The sequence below is a fragment of the Centrocercus urophasianus genome, unplaced genomic scaffold (assembly GCF_019232065.1).
Source record: "Centrocercus urophasianus isolate 14NV4802_14NV808 unplaced genomic scaffold, USGS_Curo_1.0 seq_2, whole genome shotgun sequence".
Classification (NCBI taxonomy): Eukaryota; Metazoa; Chordata; class Aves; order Galliformes; family Phasianidae; genus Centrocercus; species Centrocercus urophasianus.
The window spans coordinates 10,525,624-10,550,508 of record NW_024884755.1 but is presented as its reverse complement, the minus strand read 5'-3'; the positions used below and the strand labels follow the sequence as shown (position 1 = coordinate 10,550,508).

The 24,885-nt window shown below is 34.7% G+C and overlaps 1 protein-coding gene across 2 annotated transcripts in view; it reads right to left on the bottom strand.

The window, feature by feature from the left end:
* The window catches only part of CDH8 (cadherin 8), a 124,000-nt gene that overhangs the window by 48,490 nt on the left and 50,625 nt on the right, over window positions 1-24,885 (bottom strand). The window contains exons 4-7 of one of the 2 annotated variants that reach the window (XM_042821491.1): window positions 21,372-21,491; window positions 9,789-9,956; window positions 5,792-5,979; window positions 2,830-3,083 (exon numbers count right to left, since the gene is read on the bottom strand). In XM_042821491.1, the coding sequence (XP_042677425.1) occupies window positions 2,830-3,083; window positions 5,792-5,979; window positions 9,789-9,956; window positions 21,372-21,491 (730 nt within the window). The remainder of the gene's footprint in view (window positions 1-2,829; window positions 3,084-5,791; window positions 5,980-9,788; window positions 9,957-21,371; window positions 21,492-24,885) is intronic. The other variant, XM_042821493.1, reaches the window with a different exon arrangement.

Genomic DNA, 24,885 nt, shown 5'->3' with positions numbered 1-24,885 from the left:
AAATTAGTTCAAAGTTATGGTGTAAATGTTTAAAGACTGTGTTTATTAGCAAGGCTAGCATAACCACACTGGTGAGGTGTGATAGGACTTAAGAATGAAAACCCATTTAACTAGGAAGTTTGATTTGCTACACACTGAAGTTTTCTGTTTTTAAACTATCAGAAGAACAAATTTTACTCTTAAAAATGAGGTATTTCATAAAAAAGTATGATAAAAAATATGAATTCTAATTTGAAGTGTATGTGCCTAAAGCTAGGCACACACATATTTGGACATTCAAGTAAACTGATTTTCTAGAGAACTTCACACATTCAGTACTCAACAGTTTCATACAAACTGTACTATCCTCAGCAGTTCTGAAAATGAGGTCACTTCTGTGGAGGAATAAAGCTGCAGGTGCCTAACCTTAGGCAATCACATTTGAAGACGTATCTTAACCTTACTTTAATGTCTCCTTAGTTCCTAGGTAAGTATTACAAGTGGAAACTGTGATACTAGTAAAGTTAGTACAAAAAAATATCTTACATAATTATATGTTTAAACTTACAGGTCTAAAATTTCATTCAAGAAAATTAGACAAAGACAGCAATTGAGATAATTATTTTAAAGATATCATTACATAAAACTAATTTTTTAGTTCTTGCAGTTTATGTAAGGCTGCAGAAATGACTACCACAGCTCTGGTAACAAACTTTTATGAAATTCTTACATTCCATAAATGAAATAAAACATGAAATGCTTATATGCTATTTAGTTGACTTGGGCTTGATGTAAATTCCATTAAGACACATTTTTTCTCCAAGAGTCAGTGTGTTTTTAAACTTCCATTCGCAGTCTTCCTTGCAGTACATTTTCTGAAGTTACAGAGGTGTGAGCATAACATCTGTGAGTTTGTTGTACTGCACTTTATCTCATCCCAACAGTATGTATTCACAATGCAAAAACAGCATTCGAAAAGAAACTTTTGTAACATCAGTTACTCAGGTTTACAAGACCACGAAGAGGTAAAATCCTCTCCTGATTTCAATTTGATAAATATTTGGTACAAAATAAAATAAAATAAAACAAAATAAAAAATCTGCCAAGTCATAAATGTGGGAAAACTAATAATACATTCGCAGTTTCCTTTTCATGCTAATTGTATTATAACTCTTTTTAATGAGAGCGTATTGTCAGATCCATAAGCTAAACATAAAATGTACATTTCTCTAAAAATGAGAGAAGAATATCTTGGGACATAATATCTGTTCTCAAATTGCCATAAAACCAGCACAAGTTATTGAGAAGTTTGAGTTAGTTTATGGATCTGGTATGGCAATTATAGGAACAACTCCAAAGTGGTTTAACAGAAGACTTTAAGTGATTCTCAGTCCTTCTGCAGTATTAATACTGCTGTTATGACTTATTTTGGTCTATTCTTTATTTGCACAAATGTACATAAGAGCAAGAACTATTTTTGCTGCATCTACTGAGATTCAAATCAGAAGACTGCTACATTGTCAGTGTTTAATCACCACTGTCAGTTAATGACAGGCAGACAGGACATGCTACTTAGTGACAGATAAATGGCTGTGCTGTTACAGAGGCAGAAAATATAGAATCTAGGTTTTTAAGGACTGCTGTGAATTAAGAAAATGATCCACTACTGCTGGAGATGAAATCTCTTCCAATATGAATGGGGAAAACCTGCCACTGTGAAGCTTATCTCTCCACAGAGAAAGACACTGAAAGGCCGTGATTTATAGGAGGGCAGAGACAGCATAGGAGGAACGATTATTACTCATGCTTTTTGCTAACGCACTTGGATCAAGCTTTATCCAAGATAATTTACTGCAGATAAAAAGACCATGGTTATAAAATAACAACAGAAACATGAAATAAATACTACTGGAATCAATAGATTTGTATGCTAATAGATGATAATCTTTCAAGCCTTATTACACAATAAGCCAGAATTTACCACCCTTACTAAACTACAGCAAAGCTCTACAAGTAGCTCAGCTGAGAATTCACTGTGTCCTTTTCCAAAGGGAGATGCATGTAGTCTATATGCAGTAAGAGGTGAGCCTGGAGACACGACAACACATGCTTCTGAAATGCATATACTGGAATAAGACCACTAACCAATTATTAACTACATCAGTACACCTTTTTTCCCCCAAATTTACTTTTACTATAAATATGATGCTATGCTGTTTGTTTTCATAATGCTTTTTGCAGTACAATGCATAGGAAATAAAATATGGTTTGGTAACAGACACATCACTGTTTAACAAAATGGGAGGGTAAGATGTGTTATCATGGAAATGAGACAAATGACACAGATCTAATGAAACTGGAACAACAGGTTTTGTTCAAAATAGATAACAAGGGAAATCATACAAAACGAAAGTGCAAAAGTCATATGGGCATCATAATTTCTGATTTCCTTTAACAAAACCAGGGAAGAGTTTAGTCAAATGAATACTGAATATGATTTTACAGTCTTACAGCTGCATGGAACAAACTCAGTATTGTTAGTGTAGAAACTAGCAGATTATTTAAAATAAATACATTGAAAATTCAACCTATCAGACCTCTTACCCCTTATTTTTTAATTTCATTGCATTCCTACTGTTTGGTAAGATTATTTGTGTGGAAAGGAATATTTTTGTGATTTTGAAAATGATACAAACTGATACGTCTAAATTCATAAGGCGATGAAATCTTATACAAGTATTTTATAGAATGAAAACAGATGAAGAACAGCATCATACATACAGTGTATACAAAAATATACTTAGTACTCTGCCAGCAGTTTTTTCTATGAGAACTTCAGAGCAGCACTACCTTATAGGACTGGAAGACACGTCAGGGTCATGGGCTGTCACCTGACCAATCACAGAGTTAATAGCAGCATTTTCATGCACTTCCAGTAGGTATGTAGGTGATGAAAAGACTGGTGGCTCATCAGCATCCTCTACTACAATTTTTACTGTTGCTGTATCCTTGAAAGGTCCTCCACTGATGAAGCGAGGATCAATATGAATGTTGGCTGCTTCTACCTTCAGAGTATAGGATTTTTTGGTCTCAAAGTCCAGGGGCTGTTAAGAATGACAAAGATAAATGTCTTTTACTAATGGCCGCAGAGAAAGAGCAAATTAATATAATGCTGATGGATGAAAGTTATGTGCATCTAAGCACATTCAGTGAGTTTTTATGCAACCACTTCCTACTCCCAAAAATCCAAACGGCAAATTTTCTAGGCATATATTGATACTTGTTTATTAACCAGCCTCAAAGAAAACAAGACTCTGTTTTCTTGCTTTTCACTATGAACTTATCACAATACTCTCTTTCATGAATTATACTACTACAATTACATACCAGATAAATAGAGCAAATTTGTTGGTGGTGATGTGACTTGCATAATAATCATGCATTTAATCAGTGCTTTGTTAGTTGTAGATAAGAAAATACTGTATACGAGATATTATTGCCATGAGGAATAAATATTTAATTATTTCCAGAACTACATAAGAAAGGCAAATATCTAGCAGTTATAATTTGTTGGACATGAGAGGCATTAGATGGAAAAACTCAGAGCTAATCATATAAGAATGTACTTCAATATTATTACACTTCAGATAACTCTGCATTTCTGTTTAAAAGGGTAAATGAGGAAGACATCTCTCATGAATTTCTTCCAACTGTAGCAATTCCTATTTCTACATGCTATATTTTTTTTCAGAGGTAGAAACACGAAACTGATTACTTTATTCTACCAATATATCTGCCATGTCACCACTGTTTTTACTATTTTACAGCCACATATTAAAACAGAGAAGATGAAAACACAGTGGATTTAAAGAAACGAAATGCCAAATAAAAACCAAATCTGCAACAGTTCTGAATTATAGAATTTTTCATTATATGAGATTCAAGTTTGTATCTTGAAGCACACCAGTATATTCACTGTATTATTCTCTTGTGTCTCACAATGATTCAAGTTTCAAAGATGCAAATTGCCAAGCACTGGAAAGATATTAAGATTTGCATTACAATGTCCCAGGGATAGAAAGAAAAAGACATAGAAACTCTGAATCTGCAATGCAAATACCAGCAAGAACACAAATAGGAAAAGCAAATCTTTCTGTCAAAGCATTAAATATGTGTACTTTTGGATTTTGTTGATTTTTTTTTTTTTCAGGTATGAATCTAATTCTAATGGGATTTGCTCTTTCACACAAACTCTAGTAAACATGAGAAAACCATGCTTCTTTAGTAGGTCTTAAATTAGCAAGCTTTAGTACTTATGAATTGTGATTTATAAATCCAATATTCACAATTTGCCAATCATAGCTCCTGTATCATTTCTTCAATTGCATTTCACATGCTTTATAGAAATGACAGCACCTCAATACATGTAGCCATTCCTAATCAGACTACCATATCGAAAATTTACTCTGAATTGTCTAAAACCCACAAATTTGTGCTGGAGAAATTCTACTGGTGAACAATACCCTGCATACATCACCTACTGCGGTAGAACCAAATTGCCGTCAAAATGAATATTTGAAACAACATTATCTAGAGACGTATTATGAAATGAAGTCAAGGGAACTGGGGCAAAAGGCTAATTGCCTTAGTTTAGAAAGGAAACCACAACATACGATAAATCACAATAAGGAAGATCAGGGATGTATATCATCATTTACTCTTTATGAAAACAGATCTAAATTTAGATATACACCATATTATTATTTTTCTAGGGTGCTAACTGCCTCACTGAGAAACAGACAGCATAAACTTCTGACAGCTATTCTGTCTGACCTCTTTAATCACAGGTAAAACTTGAATATTCGTTAGCAGTACTCACTGGATTCCTCTTTTGTATTGGGATGTCATGTTTTCTTTTTCACTTGTTTTTATTTATTTTAAACAAGGAATCATTTACTGTGCTTTATGCTACATATTTAAAACTCTTCATACCAGCACTATGAGTTATACTCAAATCCTTCCTTAGAACACAGCATGAGTATCTGCTCTGCTCTCCTTCCACAGAAAATAATAAAAATCAGTCCTGCAATTACTATATCATTGACCTTACTAGCCACATTGTGTTCTAGATTTGCTGTATCCCACAATATTTATGTATATAATTGGATGCCCCTTTGGTTCTGTACACGTAAATACCACACCGCACATACATTAAGACTGTAAGCATAGAAAAGGAAACAGAGATGTAGTTTTTCCTCAGGCCCAAATTTGGCAGTCCTCATTTTAAAATTGAAAAGGTTCACTGAAATCACTATTTCTTGAGCAAATAGAGTTCAACAAAATAAAATTTAGAAGACTGAGCCTATTATACATCGGGCAATTTACATAATAAGGTATGATACATTTTTTTTCTCTAAGCAGTATTTGATCAGTATAACAAATGAAATAAGTGAGAGAAGCATTTGATGAGTAGTCATCTAAGATTTTATGAAAATTTACATCACCAACTAGGCAAATTCTGATACACTCTTCCCTTTCAGAACCAAGGAAGAAAAACATTATCATTTGAGCACATGAAGCAGTGGCTGGACTCAGGAAGCCCAAAGCAGATTCAGTCATGCCCACAATAGAAAATACTGCCATGGAAATCTTCCCAGCTGCCACCTAAACAGCAGCTCCGATGGACATTGCTTATACATCCCTACTTTTATCAGTGTGGTTTGACATCTCGTTCATAGATTAAAGGACCTTTGGAAATCCAGCACGTTCCCATAGTCTTGGAATAAACTTTTATTTAAGAGATAAAATTTACCTTTCTCACTCTAATAACGCCATCTTGAGTTTGAGCATCTGTAGTGATTTCAAATATATCCATTCCATCGCCCTCAATAATATCATACGATGATTTAGCATTTTCTCCAATATCCAGGTCATTTGCTTTCACCCTTCCTATGGGTTCACCAAGAGCAACATCTTCCATTACTGAGAAGTGATACAGACCTTAAGAATAAGAGGAAAAGACTAAACATTACATCTGATTCCAGTATCTCTGGTGTGCTCTTCATTTGTTTATATTTCCCCAATACAAACTCCTGAGATGTGCAAATGATACAAATCATATTTACAGCAGTTCTTTACTGAAAGCAGCAAAACGTGTTTCTTTCATAGGAATACTCAGTTTACTGCACATGAATGTTCTTTTCATTACAATTGCATTCTGCCTCCTATTGCACGGATGCTCACTGTTGCTGAACATAAATATTAAGCTAATTTCAACACCACAAATATGTCATATGTCATATACTGCAGGTACTGGTGAACTTACCTTTGTATTTACAGGCTTGCAGCTATGGTTTTGATGGAACTCAAATACAAAACTTTGGTTTTTTACACAGTAGTACTGTAAAGATGTCATTTACAATTTCTGATCTTTATTAACCTTTTTACCCTTAACTTTTACTTTGATCTGGTTTTGGCTTCAATCATTTTCTATGTCACTTCTGTAGTAAAAATTACTCAATAAATGTTCAAGGAAAGCCACCAACTTTATACTGTAAAAGAAACAATAACTTCTCATTCTGTTGATTACTGCATGTATTATTTGCAGATTTTGACTAAAGTCTGATAGAAAGGGCTGTTCAAATCCTCAGCAATTTTTTTTTTGTACCACACTCTTTAACCCATCTGACTTAAAAAGGCACATGCATGTTTTACATTAAAAAAGTTTTACAAAATGCCTTTTTTAAAAAACTTTTGATAATTTGGTCTTAATGATGTGATGGTTAATATACAATCCAACCAACTGCAGTGATACTTAGTAGCTAAATTAATCAATAAAGAACTGAAGTTTGGGAGGTAAGACTGTTAAGAACAATATCAACACACTTTGAAGCTGGACTTGTTTTTTTTTGTCACAGAAGTTCTATGAAATCTTACAACGTGCAACTGCAAGTTTTCTAAAACCAGATGTTTTCCAATGCTTTCGTTTAAAGTGTTTGTGGGCTGATTACCACAGCAACAGTAGAAAGTAGGAAAGAAACCATAAGAAATGCACAAATCAATACATGAGCTTTATGTATAGCCTTTTCTAAGGTGATTTCTGTTTCATTTCAGTTTCTAGGCTAAACTACTGGAGATAATTTGGAGACTATCAAAATTGCTCCAGAACATTCAGAATGGCTCACTAACAGGAAGCTGGTAAAGCAGCCCTAGTACAGAAAGCGCCTCTGTAGAAGAAATTATGTATTGTAATTTATGCTGCTACCCATGATTTGTGGATTAACTCTCCAGACAGGTGGCTGCATTTTTGGTTGATACATTTTTTCTCAGATTTATTAATATAGCTTACAAAGTACTGTAAAAATATTATTATTATGATGCAGGTGACTCTTTTACATAAACTATTCTCAAGTATTATGAAATGTTCTGTCAAGATATCACAGTTCAGAGCTGACCAAAAATAAACATTATGCGTCTCTGAAAAGCTTTGATTTTCACAGCAGTTCACATTTCTTCTCAGTATAATCTATGGTAAACTGCCAGGTTAAAAACTTCAACGACTTTTAAAATGCCTCTAAAGTGATTTTAGAGAGATCATAGAAGTAGTGAAAGTTCATCTTCTTCATTTCTAAAACCCAGGAGGCTAACACTCTTTGAAATCTAACTATAAATATACATTTCTGTCCTGCCTGGAAACAATAAACCTATAAAACACACTGCTTTCTGAGTTCATTACAATTTATTGTGAAAGCAGCATGTATTACATCTTATGAATTTCTATTTCATTCTGGTTAGACTCTATTGTAAGTTTGATCCTTTCTTATTTTCCTTTCCAGGCAAATGCAAACTGTGCTTTAACAATGTAAAAAATGTTACAGACTTGATCAGATCTTCTGCAAGATTAGAATCATGACTAATCTGTAACGTTTGGCAGCATGCTTGGAATACTCAGTTTTAAAAGCAGAATTTGTAATAGGATCTACTTATAGAATTTACTACAGCATGCTCTCATTAAATGCATTATATACATATTATAAAGCCATAGTACACACAATTTTCTTTTTCTAATGAAGTTTTACAATCATCAGCATTGTAACAAAGTTGTTATTCCTAGATGGCAGTTTGAATTCTATGCCGCAACCCACTTGCTATAACAGCTTTGAAGACAGCAATTCACTCTTTGTTGAAGGAAAACTAAACTACATTTTCCATGCAGAAAATATATTTCAGGGATTTGTGATGCAGCTTTCCTCATCCTACCCAGTCAACATGTCACTGTATGCAAACTATAGGAGAACAGATATGAGTAAACTGCACAGGGGAAATACAGTTTTATCTCCATATGCATTCAATCCTGTGCTTCCTGCTGAGCCCTTCAGCAAATGTACCAACTAGCATCACTTCTGTTGCTGACTTTTTGATCAGCTTTTTTCAAACTGGCTGGCAAAGGCTTTTTCACACAGAAGGTAGTGATACAAATACAAAAGCCAGGCAAGTTGGTAGAAGTAGATCCACAATCACAGGTAGAGCTACTGTACGCTGCAGGTGTAAAAGAAGTGTTCCTCTGCTTTCTGGTGATATGATTCAACCAGGAATCTCATCTTTAGATGTGTATGTTATTAGGGGACTTGTCATCATGTGTTGAAAAACACTACTCCACAAGTGCAAGCCATGCATTCTCAGAATAAAAAATACATGCATTCATCTTTTGTAAAGAGAAAACCATTTACTGTGCATAGAGTTGTTATCTGTTAAAAAACACTTCAATGAGTTAATTTTCTTTTTTTTCCTTTTTTTTTGCAAATAGTTTTTACCTCTGCTTATTTATTTTATAATCCTTCTCTGTACATATTTTTATGTGCTTTTTTATGGGGTTAACATTTATCACATGCTGAGTAATGAGTCAAGTCCATTTCTCTCTTTGTGCCTTCAGAACACCACAAAAGTGGACTTTAATTGATGCACTTATGGAGAAGAAATAATTTTACATATGGTGTATAAGTACCTTGTTAGAAAAATATGCTTCTACAAAAGAAAAAATTACACAAAGTTGAGATGTAAACACTCTCCTAACCCAATACGGACTCTTAATATTATACAAGTTTTTTCAGAACAAATTGGATAACAAGGTAAGTTTCTGATAGCATATTAGATTGTACCTGTTCCAAACAAAATCGAACCAGTCATTATGCTCTTTCCTTTTCTATTTTTCTTTTTGTCTTCATCTTTGAAATAGACTACAAAGCTTGTTGAGAATCTCAGCAGGATGCCAAATCATTTTAACCTGGCCCAGCAAGATACGTATTGGAACCACAGAAGTAAATATGGATTTTGAATTAGACATCAACAATTATCTAGATTCAGACTTATTTTGTTTTCTTCACTGTTACCTAATTAGTCAAATCTTTCTTTCTTTTTATCAGTTACATATGTCTTTGACTGGTACTGTCCTTTGTGTGCATGAGATGGAAGCACATATAAAAGCAACTAAAACTGCACTGAAAGGAAAACCACCATAATAAAAAAAAATGGAAAAAAAAACAACCCGAGGCCTTTTGTATGTATACATAAGAGATAAGAAGGAAGACAGAGGACTGTGTACATTGTAATGGGCATAATCCCTTCCTTCCTTATGCTATTAATCAGATAAAGGACTATTAATCTTTCTCTGGTACCAGCTACATATTTTTAAATTACATTACAAACTCGGACAATATGATGATTAAAAAAAAATCTAGATTAAAAACAATTATGAAAAGTGCTATATAACATTCCTATAAAAGAGAATATATATACGTAATGGCACTTACTCTGTGCAAACTTAGGAGGATTGTCATTAACATCAGTGAGTGTAATTGTCACCGTTGTAGTTCCAGAAAGTCCTCCCATATGTCCTCCCATGTCTTTTGCTTGGATAACCACAAAGTATTCTTCTTTGGCTTCTCTGTCCATGTTGGGAAGAGCTGTCTTAATTATAGCTAGAATAAGGACAGGGGAAGAAGATCATCAGCTAGAGATCCAAATTCATTTTTGCAGGTAATTTTATGTACATAAGTAAATTTTGGTATAAAAACACTAAAGGTCCAGTTAAGTTGTCTTTTAGTTCCAAGGACAAAGAAGAAATTCAGGTTTTTTAAAACAGTGTATTAGTGGTTTTTTACTTTGATTTAATTAAAAAGGCAAGGAAATTATAGTCAAAACTGAGAATCTTTTTCCTTGATAAACACTTTGGTTCCTTTCCTATCCCTCACAGAAATCAATCATTTTCCCATAGAATTAAAAAATTAGGAATAATAATGATCCACCCTGCAATTCACACTTTTAAATGAGCTTGCCATCAGAATTTGGTCTACGTTAATTTTTTTCCTTAGTAGACCTGAAACATTATTTCAATTAGTTTTGTATTAAGCCTATTAGAAGTTTTTTCCATTATTGTTTTTAGGCAGACAGTTTTACTGTTTTTATTTTATGTCTTAAAAAACCAACACTATAATTTACATTGTAAAACCAGGCCTACAAAGGACTTATTAAAAAGATGCCACATTTACTGTTCTTCATTTTACTTTAAGACTCAAGTTAACTCAAGTTAACTATTTCAATGAAGTGATCATTTTTTCCTAGGCTTGTATTTTAATTTGTCATTTGATGTATAAAACTCTACACCCCTTGTCTATGGCATGAAAGATAAAAGAAAGATTAAAATACCTTAAAAAGCATCTGCATCAGAATTCCAGCATGTAACTTTTAAAGAATAAAACTTGGGATTTTTTCTCGATGAAAATACTAACACAATCTGTAATTTCAATATTCCTATCTACTGTCTTAATCATAAAATTTTTCATAGAGGCTGAATCAAAGATAAAGTTTCTGTTTTTAAAAAACAATTCCACGCATTGAATACTAATAGGTATGCAGCACACAGAACATTAACTCATAGAACATGCAACCTGCTCCATTTCAACCCAGAAACATAGAACAAAACCATAATCACTTTCAGCATGCTATGATGGATAACAATGATATGTGTCAAACAGGAGCGTAGTTTAAAAGTGAGATAAGAGAATTACTAAAAAACTAATTTAAGGCACGTAGACGATGTTGAAAATTGTATTCAGAAAAGTTATCAATGGCTTACTGTCAAAATGGACAGATGGATGAAGTGGTTCATATGGTTTTTTCTGCTTCTAGAATCATTCAGTGTTTTTTGAATGATGGAAGACAGCAAAAACTTATCAAGTCTTTCAGATGGCACAAAGTTGGGAGTAGTTGCAATCACTGGAAGAACAGGATTAGAGTTCAAATAATTCTGACAGATTGGCTAGTCTAAAAAAGTAGGGTGTAACTCAGTTTGGCAAGTAAAAAGTATTTTGTGTGGGTGAAACAATTAACTTCACAACTACAATGGAGCAGATGACTCATGAGAAAGAAAAGAATGTGGTGTCAAAAAGAGCTGAATATGAGTCAACTGCATTTTGTTGTAAAAAATGTTCAAACCTTTTCTGATGATATATTATCTAGTATATAATATGCAAGAACGGTGGAACAATCTTTTCAGTCCACTTATATTGGTAACCCCACAGCTGGAACAGCATGTCCAGTTTTGGGTGTTCCTCTTCTGTATTGCAACTGATAAGGAGTGTCCAAGCCCATGAGAAAAAAAAATCTTCTCTGCATCATTTGGGGAACAATGAACAGACTCTGCAGCCAAATATGTGAAAATTACTGAAAGCTACTTTCCTATCCCACCGAGGATAAGAGGCAAAACGATGGACCTAAAAAGTAAATGAAAAAATGGGTTTAAACTGAAGCATATCAGATTTTACTAGAACATTAGAACACTTTCAACCAGAGAAGGCCAAGTAAGTACAGATGGAAAAGGCTGCTTGCAGAATTTATAGCATTTCCATCACTGAAGATCTTTTAAGAACCTAACAGACCAGTATAGGTTGAGAATGAGAAGGGGCAGATCTGATGATCTGGGGGTAAGGGTGCTCACTATGCAGTGATGCCTGTCTTCTTAAGGTCTCTTCATTTTGTTTAAGATAAGGCTTCATCTCTTTGTGCTCTAAAATAATTTACAAACCTTTGGTCTCCGAAAAAATGCAATGGACATGTGTAGTCCAAGGAATTACAATTTGGCTACAGATCCTCTAACTAAAGCTGGAAACATGAGGAAATGGGCTGGAAAATAAATCAGGAATATACTTGAACTTCAAAACTGGGCACACAAGAATATAATGAAATGTAACAGGGGCAAGTGCAAGGTGTTGCACTTGTGTCAAGGCAATCCCAGATATGAATACAGACTGGGAAAAGAACTGAGACCTTGGGCAGCCTGATCTGGTGGCCAGCAACTCTTCCCCTGGCAGGAAGGATCCAACTAGATGATGGTGCCTGCCAACTTATGTGATCTATGATTCAAAGCTATTTCTTCAAATAATGAGAATATCCTCAATCTTAGAAGTCACTCTTTCTTTTTTTTTTTTCACTGACTTGCTTTGCCTAAACAGCTATTGGTGTCACACTGCTCAATAGCAAATAAAACAGCTGCAGAATGGGATTTACTTTTACAGTGATCCTAAATACACACACTGAGCAATTCACACAATCTGCCTCACAACTTGAATCGGTTAAAATGCTCCCCTGTGGACTACTTTCAAGAAGCTATTTGGAAGAATATACACCGTCTCACACTGAAAAAGATCAGGGGAAAAGAAGCAATGTTACAGAGGCGATAACTGGTGAAGAGGAAGAGAAGCAAGAAGAACGACAGGAAAAGGGATTTGTTTTCCACTTTTCAATTTCCTCTTCTTTTTTTAAGAATCTCTTTATAATAACACTAAAAAGGTACACATAATAATAATTGAGAACATGGAATAAATCCAAGCAAGCACTATGCAAAATTGGAATCTGACCCTGAAAGGTGGTCTTAAGAATCTCATTTGTCTCACATGTTTTGATAAAGACTTCCTGTTATTTCAACTAGCATGCTTTGGAACTTTCCCTTCTTCATTTTGGAAGAGCTAAGTAATTACTTTGATCTTCCATGCTAAAAACTTCATAGAGTTTCTTATTAAATACAACAGCCATTTAGGACCAAAACTTCTGCAAAATCAATCTTGTGATTTCTTCAGAGAGCTACAAGATACATTCTTTGTTCTCCCCTGAAACACACTGAGTTCAGATATTTTAGAGCCCATAAAAAAATATTCACTTTGAGACCTCTGGAAAACCAGTAATATAATTCCTAAGAAATGAATAGAGCACGACTAAGTTTCTTGAAATTTAAAGAAATTCAAGTCCTTTGAGGATGTCATACAAGCATGCTTCTACTATTTTAAAATTCAATTTACCCTTCAAATAAATCATAATCTTTTAAATAAAAATTATCATCAAATATTCACATTTCTTACTAAGTTTTAATGCCTCTAGGACTTTTATTCTAGGAAGACAAGAAAAATATCTGTATTTGCTACATAAGTTGGTTAACTTTGTAGAAAAATTATCAATTACAGGAGTATCTGAACTACCTTCAGATGGAGATGTATTTAAAATCAAAGCCATTAGATACATTAAAAATAGTGACTAGGAGAGGAATCGAATGCTATGTTACACAATTCCATGTGGAGTGATTCTGTGACATCTTAAAAATTATTTTAAGAGAGAAGCTAACAGTGTGCATAATTTATTAAAATGTTTACTTTTTAAAATTGTATGGGGAAGGTGGCACCATCTGTCTCTCTGCTAAACAAAGAGAGGAAGGTCGACTATTGTTCTATTAAGTCTTACTTCTTATGTTACCTACAAACTATTTTCTCTTCTTTTTCAGTTCACATTACCTCCATTTATGCATTTTTTCTATTTTCACTTTCTTTTTGAAGTAGACCTTGCAAGCTTGCCATCGTGAATAAATGAACGCTACCTTTCTTTCACTAGATATGTTATTGTTCAAGAATATCACAATCAGAAAGAACTTACTATAGTACTGCCATTTCCATTTCAGATGATCTTGGATCTGAGTTTTATAGCAAGGAAAAAATGCTTTCATCTCCTACTAGAAACTTACCAGTTCTTTTTCCCTGGGAACAAGTTTTCATTGGCATAGTGAAAGGGTCACCCTCTCACCAATCAGGAATGAGTGCAGTAAATAACCATATAGCACAGCACTTAGAAACTTGCTTTTTTAGGATTTCATTTCTCATGATTTTCTAACAATTCTCCTAGACACTTTACAGAAAGTAGCTTTTGCTTCTTTTTCAGATGTTTTCCAAATCTAGCTGTGTAGCTCAATTCCACTCTCTCTTTCAGCCTCTTGAAAGTCATTATTTATATATAAATCCCCTGTTTTTCTTCTCAGCATGAGGAAAATTGTCACACTAATTATCTCACTAGCTTTCTAAAGTGTTCAAGGTATTATTCTGAAATGCAAGACATAAATGTGGTATCCATTTTTTTGCTACTACTATTATTAGATATACTCTAGGTGCAGGAATCACGTTTTTCAAATGTCAGTCTGTCTTGATCTTAAGTCACTCATCTTTGCCAACCACAGCCTGTCAAAACTGTTTTCAGATCACTCCAGAATGATGTTATATTTTCTTTATTAATCAGAAAAGACAGCTTTTCCCCCTGTTGAAGGACCCAATCCTACAAACCTTACCCATAATGGTTTCACTTTACAAGTAAAAAGCAAGAACTGTAGGGCTGACCCTTGGGTCTGCTGCACCAGCAGTTTATCACTACAATTCTCTCTCTAATGGGCTGTCACCAAGACAACTCTCAGAATCATCAACAGTTCTCTGTACAAACACCCTGCCACAACTCCAAATGCTGCACAGCATATTCAGCATGTAATGATAAGAAAAGGTTCCTACTAGTTTGAAAGAATACTCTGAATATACTCTGTTTGCATTATTGCACCTAAATGCAGTAAGTTCTACACAGACAGAATGAAAGGTGCTGTAAGCAAGTGTTAGTGATCAAATATATAAACTCCAGAAATCCAGCATGTGTTGGAGGTGATCCTGCTACACTGGGAACAACACTGTTAGGGCTGCATGAACCTATTTTCCATATGCTAATGCACACATCTGCCTTCTTGCCCAGGAAATTTGTTCGTACATCTTACTAGCTAAGACAGAACAACATCTACCCATCCCAGCTTGTACTTCCACAATTGTTTCAGTTAAAGATTAGTAATTGGCAGGGATATCACAGCTGCTCCAGTTAATGTACAAGGCAGTAGTTCAATCCAGGCTGTGACTAAAATTGAGCAAGTTCTATCTCTCCACAAATCTCACCAGAGTTTAAAGCTAAACTATACGGAAATCAAGCTATTTAGAAGAAGTCTGTTGACCATGAATTAGCTCTGTTCCTAAAATATCATGACTTCTCCTTACAGCTGAATGTTATTTCCTGTATCAAAACTACTTTCCTCTCTCTCTGTAATCTGAAAGTGCTACCTTGTCATTTTATGATTAGTAACTACAGAAACAGTCTCCATGCCTCTCTTTTCCTAACACCTCTCAAATATTTGTAGAGTGATTTTATATTCTCCTTCAATCACCTTTTACCCAGTTTATACAAATTAAGTACAATCAATCTTGTATTCTAAGTCATGTTACTTCATCCCTCTCACCTTAGCTATACTGCTTTGAACTATCTTCAGCATCTCAGTACTTTTTATGATGATGATGTGCTTCATCAGCACTACATACAGTACTGTGAGGGCAGCTTGTACTACTATTGATACTAGCATTAATAAAACGGGCATTGAGAACTGGATAGAGAGACAGTATATAATATCACAAAAACACCAGAGGCTCAAAAGTTGTGCACACTTGCTCTCATTACCTTAGTTTTATTCTGCTGAATTGTATTTCAAGGACTCGATATAGGAAGATAATAAAGACTGCAAATAAAAACAGAACATTTCAGACCTGACTCCAGCTGAATGCCATTTTCAGTCCTCCTTGGCCTACAATCTTATATTCTAAATTTCAGAACCACGGGGAGTCTCACATTAAACACTGTGGTCCAGACAGGGCCATTAAAAGTACTGCTGAACATCTCTGTTGATGATCTGGATGAGGGAATCAAGTGCACACTCAGTAAATTTACAGATGACACTAATTTGGAAGGAAGTGTTAATCTGCTTGAGGGTAAGAAGGGCCTACGGAGGAATCTGGACTATCTGAATCAGTGGGCTGAGGCAATTGCATGAGATTCAACATAACAGTCAGGTTTTGTACACTGGTCACAACAATCCCATGCAACAATACACGTTTGGGATGGAGTGGCTGGAAAGCTGGGGATCTGGGGATATTAGTCAAGAGTTCTTGACAGCTGGCTGAACACGAGCCAGCAGAGTGCCTAGGTGGCCTAGAAGGCCAACCGCATCCTTGCTTGCAGTGTAGTCAGCAAAACTAAGAAGCTGATTGTCCCTCTGTACTTGGCACTAATGAGGCTGCACCTCATATACTTTGTTCAGTTTTGGATCTCTCACTATAGGAAAGAAATTGAGGCTCTGGAGTGTTTCTAATAAGGACAACCAAGCTGGTGAACAGTCTGGAACATAAGAAGAGCAGATGAGGGAACCTCTTTCAGGAGGCTGTAGAGAATGATAAGCTCTCCTCTGAGCCACCCAAAAGGAGTTTGTAGAGGAGCAGGATTTGACCTCCCAGGTAACTAGTGATAGGACAAGATGTAATGGCTTTAATTGCACTAAGGGAGGTGCAAGTGGATATTAAGAAAAAAATTTTCTGAAAAGGACACTGAAATATTGTCACAGGCTGCCCAGGGAAGTGGCAGAGTCACCATCCCTGAAGATTTTCAAGAAAAGCATATATGTGGCACTGAGGGACATGGTTTAGTTGGCATGGTGATGATAGGTTGATGGTTGGACAAGGTGATCTTAGTGTTCTTTTCCAACCTTAATAATTCTATGATTCCATGATTTAAAATCTGCTCTTTTTCATATATTGTAAGGCTTTATTCATGAATAATACATTGCATTTTCCAGTGCATTTTGTGTAATTTGCCTTGTTCATATATTTCATGTATGTGTAGGAGTGACATTATTTAAGTAAGTTCATGTGAAATGTAAATAAGTGAGATACAGCCAAAAATGTATTTTCTCTGCCATTTCTATGTTGTAGAACACAGTGTCACTTCATATTATGTTCCATTATGGTAATCTTATTTTGAAGTTGACAGTCATGATTTAATACATTTGAAAAAGCTTAGAAATGAGAAGTATACTTCAGTTACTTCTTGGAAGCCCCCCTCTCAGCATTTTGACTGTCAGTGTTTTGATGACAAGAGAATACACACAACTTGTATAATAATACATAGCAGTCAGCAAACCTGACATCAGTTAGTCAGACGAAACAATAATGACTATATTTTAGTTCACTGTGAGTTCTGTTATTCATATGATATCACCAAATTGCAAGCATAGCTTTCCATAGAAAATCTGAATCTTTGTAATGCATTATTTATGTTTTCTCTCTAACCAATGGTCACGTTATAATTCACCTGTGATAAGGGTAAAAATATTCAGAACAAGCCATTAAAAAAGCATTTACCCTAAGCCATATTCAGAGTACTGAGTGAAAAATAACTTCTGAATTACCTTCTTTCATGTGCCTATAACTCATACCAAAGAATTTGCAAACTAGAACTGCAGCAGTATATGTATTTTTCATCTACAGTAATGGAAAATTATTATTTTATGGGTCACTTATCAGTAATTCTTTCTGCACACCCAGTATTATAGAATTGTTTCTGTAAGGAGGTTAAGAGTACTGCTAAAATTTCAACCAAGAACTGACTTACACAGGAACTAAACCTAGTAAATGTTAAGTTAGCAAGAGAAAAAAAAGAAAAAAGCAGAAGAGTATATAACTGCTTCCTTCTTTGGATTTATCCTCAAGTGTTGCAGCTCTTTCTACCATAGGCATCAAGGATGCCATAGGCATCTCAAACCTCTACTCCCTCTTTTTGATGATGCTCAAGTACTATGGAAGAGAAACTTTGAACTATTCCTGGTGGAGTACTGTCTGTGTGCCATTAAAACAAAGCAGGGAGGTAAGATGATCTTTACTTTGAGCCAGCAAAAAATTATAGGTTATCTATAGGTAATCTATAGGTTATTATAGCTTATCTATGCCTATCCTGGTGTTGGTAGTTGCACAAGGTCTAAATCTAGTCTTGATTTCTACTAAACAAAGCTAATAAAAGTCCATTTGTCTAGAAAAAGAGTTAGTAAGTAGCTATACTTCAACATTTGAAGCACTCCTATAAATGAAAGAAAACATCTACATCCTTAAGGGGATCACTTTAACACAGTCCACTTCTTTGAATACTGATTCAGTTCTGGGGAAGACAATATCTGTGTTCAAAATCAATTTTGTTTCAAATGTATTGGAAAGACTTCCCACTTAAGAAAGCTCCTAACTTTTCTGGTCTTTCACCATAGTGTCTAAGCACATTCCCACATGGAAACTTTAACTGGGTTCCTTAGTGCTACAAATGAATGCATAATATAATGCTCTTTCTTGGCCTACTTACTAGGAGAAAAAATATTAGTTGTGGTTCACATTGCTGGTGTTAGATAAATATGAGGAAACAATTGAATACCTATATACTCTCTGTTTCTTTTGGAAATGTTCTTTCTGTTAAAACGCACCTTCTACCCTGTCTGTCCATGGTAACAGCAACACTATCCAAATAATACAGCTGCTAAACAAGTGCATGCATTTTATGCACCACTACCTCTAAAAGGTAAAATATTCGGTGCCACAAGATACTGCAAAGCTATCTTAGTTATCTTAGTATAGTACTGCTAGCATTTTGAGACTGTATGTAACAAATCACAAACTCTGTCTGGTATATAATAAACCTTATTATACCCTTGCTCTAAAATTCACTTATTACCAAGAAAATGAACTGTGTGGTCATATTCTTCTGAAATACTTCAGACAAACCAAAGACTTAGGTTGGCTGCCTTTTATAGCAATCCATTTCATCATGCACAGTATATGGATGCAGTATCTACAGGACTACCTACAATTGGTTTGCTTAGATTTTTATGTATGTTTGTTGTTCATAAATTCTAGACAACAAATGGATGCTGGAGGTCTATCCCTATTTTTACATTTAGTATAGCTAACTTATATTAGTATATTATATTAATATATTAGTATAGATTTCTAATTCTCCAAGTATTTAAAGATACGTCACAAATTTTGAAAAATTTAAAACATTAAGCATTACGAACAATGAATAAAACCTTTGAATATGACAGAAACAGCTGCATGCTCTTCAGTTTAGCAAACTGTCCTGTGTGCAGCTGTAAGAGTAGTACTGTAGTTGTATTACAGATGAAGACTGCTACATGTAGATGGCAAAGAAAGAGAAGATGGTCTCAGTACATAAACTCATCCAGTTGTAATGATTTACAGAAGAACATAATCGATGCTCTACAAAAGTTTAAAAAAACGGGGAATCAGGAACATTTACCCATTCCAAAGCAGCTCCATTATATGGAGCCACTTACTCAGAGACTGTGGCAAATTCAACAGAGACTCTGTTGAATTCTTTATGATTACATTCCCTTTGGAAAGTAACATGTTATTTTCATGGTAGCTGAACTGCTACTGAAAGGCATATTTATAACTGGAAATGAAGGTAGGAGGAGGAACTTAATGCTAGTGAAACAGGAGAAAAATCATGATTTTCAGGTTCACCAAAAAGCTTTGAGTTTTCTCTGGCTTTCATGATAATGTAAATGACTTTCCAGTGCAATGAACGGTTATTTTGTTGGATTAAGCATAAGTTTTTAACACAATGCAAATAATAAACCAGAGTCAAATTAAACAATTTTTTAGGTCTGGGAAATTTTCTTTCAGGCTATTTCATGTGAAAGGATCGAAAAATGTTTTAAGTAGTTGGAGAATATACTCCATTTCAACTGATGTGAAGGGTTAAAGCAGTAACAGTAAGTACTTTATGAACTTTCCATGGTAGAAACTGTGAAAGAGCCTATAGTTAATTTTCCTCTAATTAATACAGCTAACACAAGCCATTACTGTAGACAATAATTTGTAGTAGAAATGAAAACAAAATCATGTAATTTGACATTTGATGTCAGCGAACTTAGCATAGTTGTATTTCCACGTGACATTTAAGTCAGTCAGTATCAGCTTCACTGATAATAACCTCTTGATACACATATTTTTAGAATAAGCAAATGTTTCTTCACAGACTGTGCTGGAATTATTTTTTGCAGAACTCTTCTTTTACATTCAGCATAAAATCAAGTAATGAATTATGTTTCTGAGTCTGTTTTTAGACTCAGAACAGTTTTCCTTCAGCCAGAAGAAAATAATTTAATGGATGAATCCCATTTATTGATCTACACTACTTACCTTTTTCCTACACAGTCTCAATGAAAAGTATTAAAGATATCCAGATTTTAAAGAGTGCCCTTGCTCAGAAAATCGTGCACATTTGATCTATCAAAATATCCTTTAATAATTTATCCTAGTATTTGTTTCATAACCCTGTTAATCTGCACAAGTACACGAATGTTTTCTGCTTTACTTCTTTATGGCTGCATAAATTCCGTTGATTTTCTGGTATGCTATAAAGTGAGTTATAGTTTTATTCTCTTTAGGAGACCACAGCTGCTTTACTCAGAGTGATTAAAAGCAGCATCAAGTAACAAATGAAAGAATATAACAAATAATATCATATGGCTTTAAAAGAACACTTCTCAGATATAACTAAGTGAATTCTCTTTAAGTGTGACATACGTACAGCAAATGGACGGGAATGGATTTATTACCACCTCTTTCAGATGAGTCACTCAAGACTTTAAAATCACAGAGAAATAAAGTCATGCATGCTAAATGCATGCTAATAAAACTTCATATATTCTGTACCATGTTCTTTCTTTCTTCAGATCCATCCAGTCAAGAAAGAAAAATATTTTTAATAAGAACACACAACATATTCAACGAAATTCCCAAGCTAAACAGTACTTTAGCTGGAAATACTACTGTCTCTTTTTGAAAATCACATTGTGTTCATTAAATTCCTCAGGCCAAGTCTTCTGTACGTAATCACTTATAAGTCACACAGCACTTCCACTACCTTCAGTTTTGCTTCAGTAACTTCTGTAATAATATCATTTCTATTACTTGCATTGTCATTAATACAGATTTTGCTTTGTCTTTTTACATGATCAGTCTCTAAGTGTGAGACGTTATAACTCAGTAATGCTGACAGACATATACTCACGCTCCCTGATCATGTGCATTATATGTACCATGTAAGAAGTACAGTCATTTGAGTAAATATAACCCATGGAATCACATTCAGTTGCCTACCTGTATGTGGTTCAATAGAAAAGTAAGGCTGTCCTTCCAGAATGCTATAAACCAGCTTGGCACTGTTTCCATAAACTGGATCATCAGCATCTGTAGCTGTTACTTTAGTAACAAAGGTGCCTAAATAGAAAGAATGGATATGATTAACTTTTACAGTCTTCCTAGACATGTGCATAATTTATTCTAAAATAATTCATTTATTTGAAGCTCTAAAGAAATGTGTAAGGTATACAAAGATTAAAAATAAAGAAAATCCACAATAATAACCTAAAACAATATTCACTGAACTCAAACGTAACCTTTTCCTTCCAGATGATATATGCCACTAGACTGAATTTCTGAACGAAGGAAAAAACTTTCTAGAACCTGTATCATTTAAGGTTTCTTTGTAGAATGAATTTAAAGCTACCTGGTAGATCTGTATAGACTTCAAGAATCCTATCAAAGGAATATGAAATACAAGGTTAATAATACAATATAATATGCTACATTTAAGATTTGCAAAATTACATTTGAAAGAACCTTGCAAAGTTACAGCGACTGCACAGAAAAGCAATAATGAAAGGGATTCTTTTTTCTTCTCTTGGCTTACAGCCATATAAATGGTTTGATGTGGCCACAGTAATGGTGTAAGGACAACATTTATTGTTTCTGAAATGAGTTGCTGCCACTGAGGGGTCCATTGCGTAGCCAGAGTCATAAATTCCGTACTCTATCCAAAAACAAGGAAGAAAAATTTAAAGAAATTACCCTATTTACTTTTAGGCAACATAGCATATTCAATTTATATAATTAGCAAAACTGAATAAAACTCAGCAGGTTCTGTTAAGCTTGGTGCAGAAAGCTTTTCTTTTTTTAATTTTTATGATGACTTAAAAAGACAATGATGACATTAATTAGACTAGCAATAAAGACAGTCTCTACAGTGGACAATAGTAGGAAAGAGCTTAAAGGCAGAATCACATTTCTCATGTTTAAAAATACTTAGAGCTCCCAACAAAATAATTTCCCTTTCTAGATGTGCCTGTAAAACGCCTCTTCTTCTTTCTTAAACTTTGTGCTGCTGAATCCAAGTTATACCTCCCTTTTGGGCAGGAACAGTAAACTAGAAGTGGAAGAGATCCCTTTGGCATGTTACTGCATTGTGTTCTTCTCGCTCCGTATGTCACATTGCTGCCATGGTTTTGGACAGTTCTGAGTATTAGAGTGCACGCAAATTATTTAGAGAATATTTGCATATTTTGAGATAATTTGCATCCCAACCAATAGCTTCCATTTCAGGATTTCATATTTGTCCATTTCAAGCAGTAGGGCAAAATATACGGCTGACAGGATTTGGCCACAATGCTCATGGACTGGTAGTTCTGCAAAGCCTGAAGTTGTGAAAGGTTTGCTGCATGAGATAATTTCCAGGGGAGAGAATATGGGTAGAAGAGTGGAAGAAACACAGCTCATTAGAGAGGGGGAAAAAAAAACAAAACCCAAGCACTGTACTGGTCACTAATTTTGGCCACAAATTTATTCAGTCTTTCAAGAAGGAAAGATCATCAGCCAGCTGTCATGCAAGCTCTACCATGGCCCCATCAGGCAAGAAAGTGCCCCAGCAATTTCTCTCCTGCTGCTCACTAGTGTCCTGAAGAATCAAGGTGGCCTGCAGCAGTTGTACACAATGTGGAAGAGGAACACAATGCTGGTGAATATCAAATTGCTTCTGGCTTAGACAGATGTTTGCAGATTCTGTACACAAAAACTTCTACAGGTTATCGCTTTTGAGGCTTAGCAATTTCTGATGTTGAAAGTTGGGCAGCTTACCCTTTAACCTCCCACTGGGCACAATGAAAGGACTTTATCCTCAAGTTGATAGTTTGATTGTATGGAATTAACACTGGAAGTTTGTTCTCTGACCAATTACAAATTACAAACAGAGAATACCTGCAACAAATACAGTACCTACAGACTACAGATGATGAATGACATACAGGAGAAGAAAAACAGTGACAGCGAAACAACCATGAGGCACACTCAGAGGCCATCATGCAGGCTACAGTAAATGAATGAAATGGGTGACAATGGAGAAGAAGTATGTATTAAGCCTGAATTTGGATATTGCAGTACCAGAGGAATAAAAGGATCCTCTGTGACTTGACCACGGTAGTCTCAAAGCATGAAAAGTTACTAGAATTGTCTCATACATTTAAATTGTGTTGGCTCACCTTATACAACTCATATTCCAACTGAAAATTTGTTACTTTGTAGTTCCTACAGAAAGCAATCTCCTATCAGTTTGTGCTTTCACTTATGCAGAATTCAGTCTACAGCCCTAATAACCCAGCAGGACATGTCCCACAGTTCAGAGCTGCTGTCTTGCATGTAATGCTAATTATGATTACAGAAGTCAGTGCTTCAATGCTGAATGAAAACAGGTGATGTTTCTGTGGGAGTGGCAGCTATTATGAAATTTTTGTTTTTTAACCTAATAAAACAGAAGATGTTCATGAAGAACATCATACAATAGGACACGGCTGGAATATGATAAGGTTCATTCACAGAACAATGAACTTTTTTGCTAGTGTATTTTCTCTAGTGGCTGCACCATTTTGTTTCCATGATATTCAATTCTATACACAAAGGAAAATAAAGAATCGAAATAGTTGACTTCTTTGAGACTGTGTTTGATTTTCTTAGCTGGCTTTCATTTCAAAGGACTTTAGAAATAATTACATTGCTTGTTTAGAAAGATTTGATATATAATGTCTTTTCTTTTCTTATTTCACTAGAGAATTCCGTAAGACTTTTAGAGATATTTGTTTCAAGATTTCAAAACTTAAATGGGTATGCTGATTCTTTGATAAATGCATCCTTTATCCCAAGTGTTCGTTAGACATTAAAGTTGAATGTCTTAATAAAACAAGCAATCAGCGTCTAGCAGCTTTTCCAATTCTGATATTCCAATATTAAGATTTTTTTCTTGTGATAGAAAATAATGTAATCCCTTACCGAAGCACCAAGCTAATCCAGAATTTATACATATATAAAAACATACATAAAACTGAGTATTCCCATTCACTGTTCGTTATATAGATAAGAGGAGGCAAAAAATAGCATACCCTTCTTTTCCTTTTCCAGGTCACTTGAAGTGTAGCTATAATCTTGCCTAATAAAACTAATGAAGGGAAGAGAAAAATAAAGTATTCTCCCAGCTCCTAAAACCAAATTTTTTGACTGCCAGTCTCTGCCACTCTGCACTTCATTTCCTACTATCATACACTGTTCTGAAGTGTCTGAAATTCAGTTGTTTGCTCCCCACAATCATGTAGATAAGAATTGTTTATAAAAGCAATCATGAAACAAAAATTAATTACCTCTACTACTGAAATTAGATAGTTAAAATTTAAGCTATGTTAAATCTTATCACCTTCCATGAGAACTTTTGGTTTATGCTATTATTCATGTCTTGTGCAGATGTGAAACATGCCACATAAGTATTCACATTCACACTGGCAATAGTAAGTAC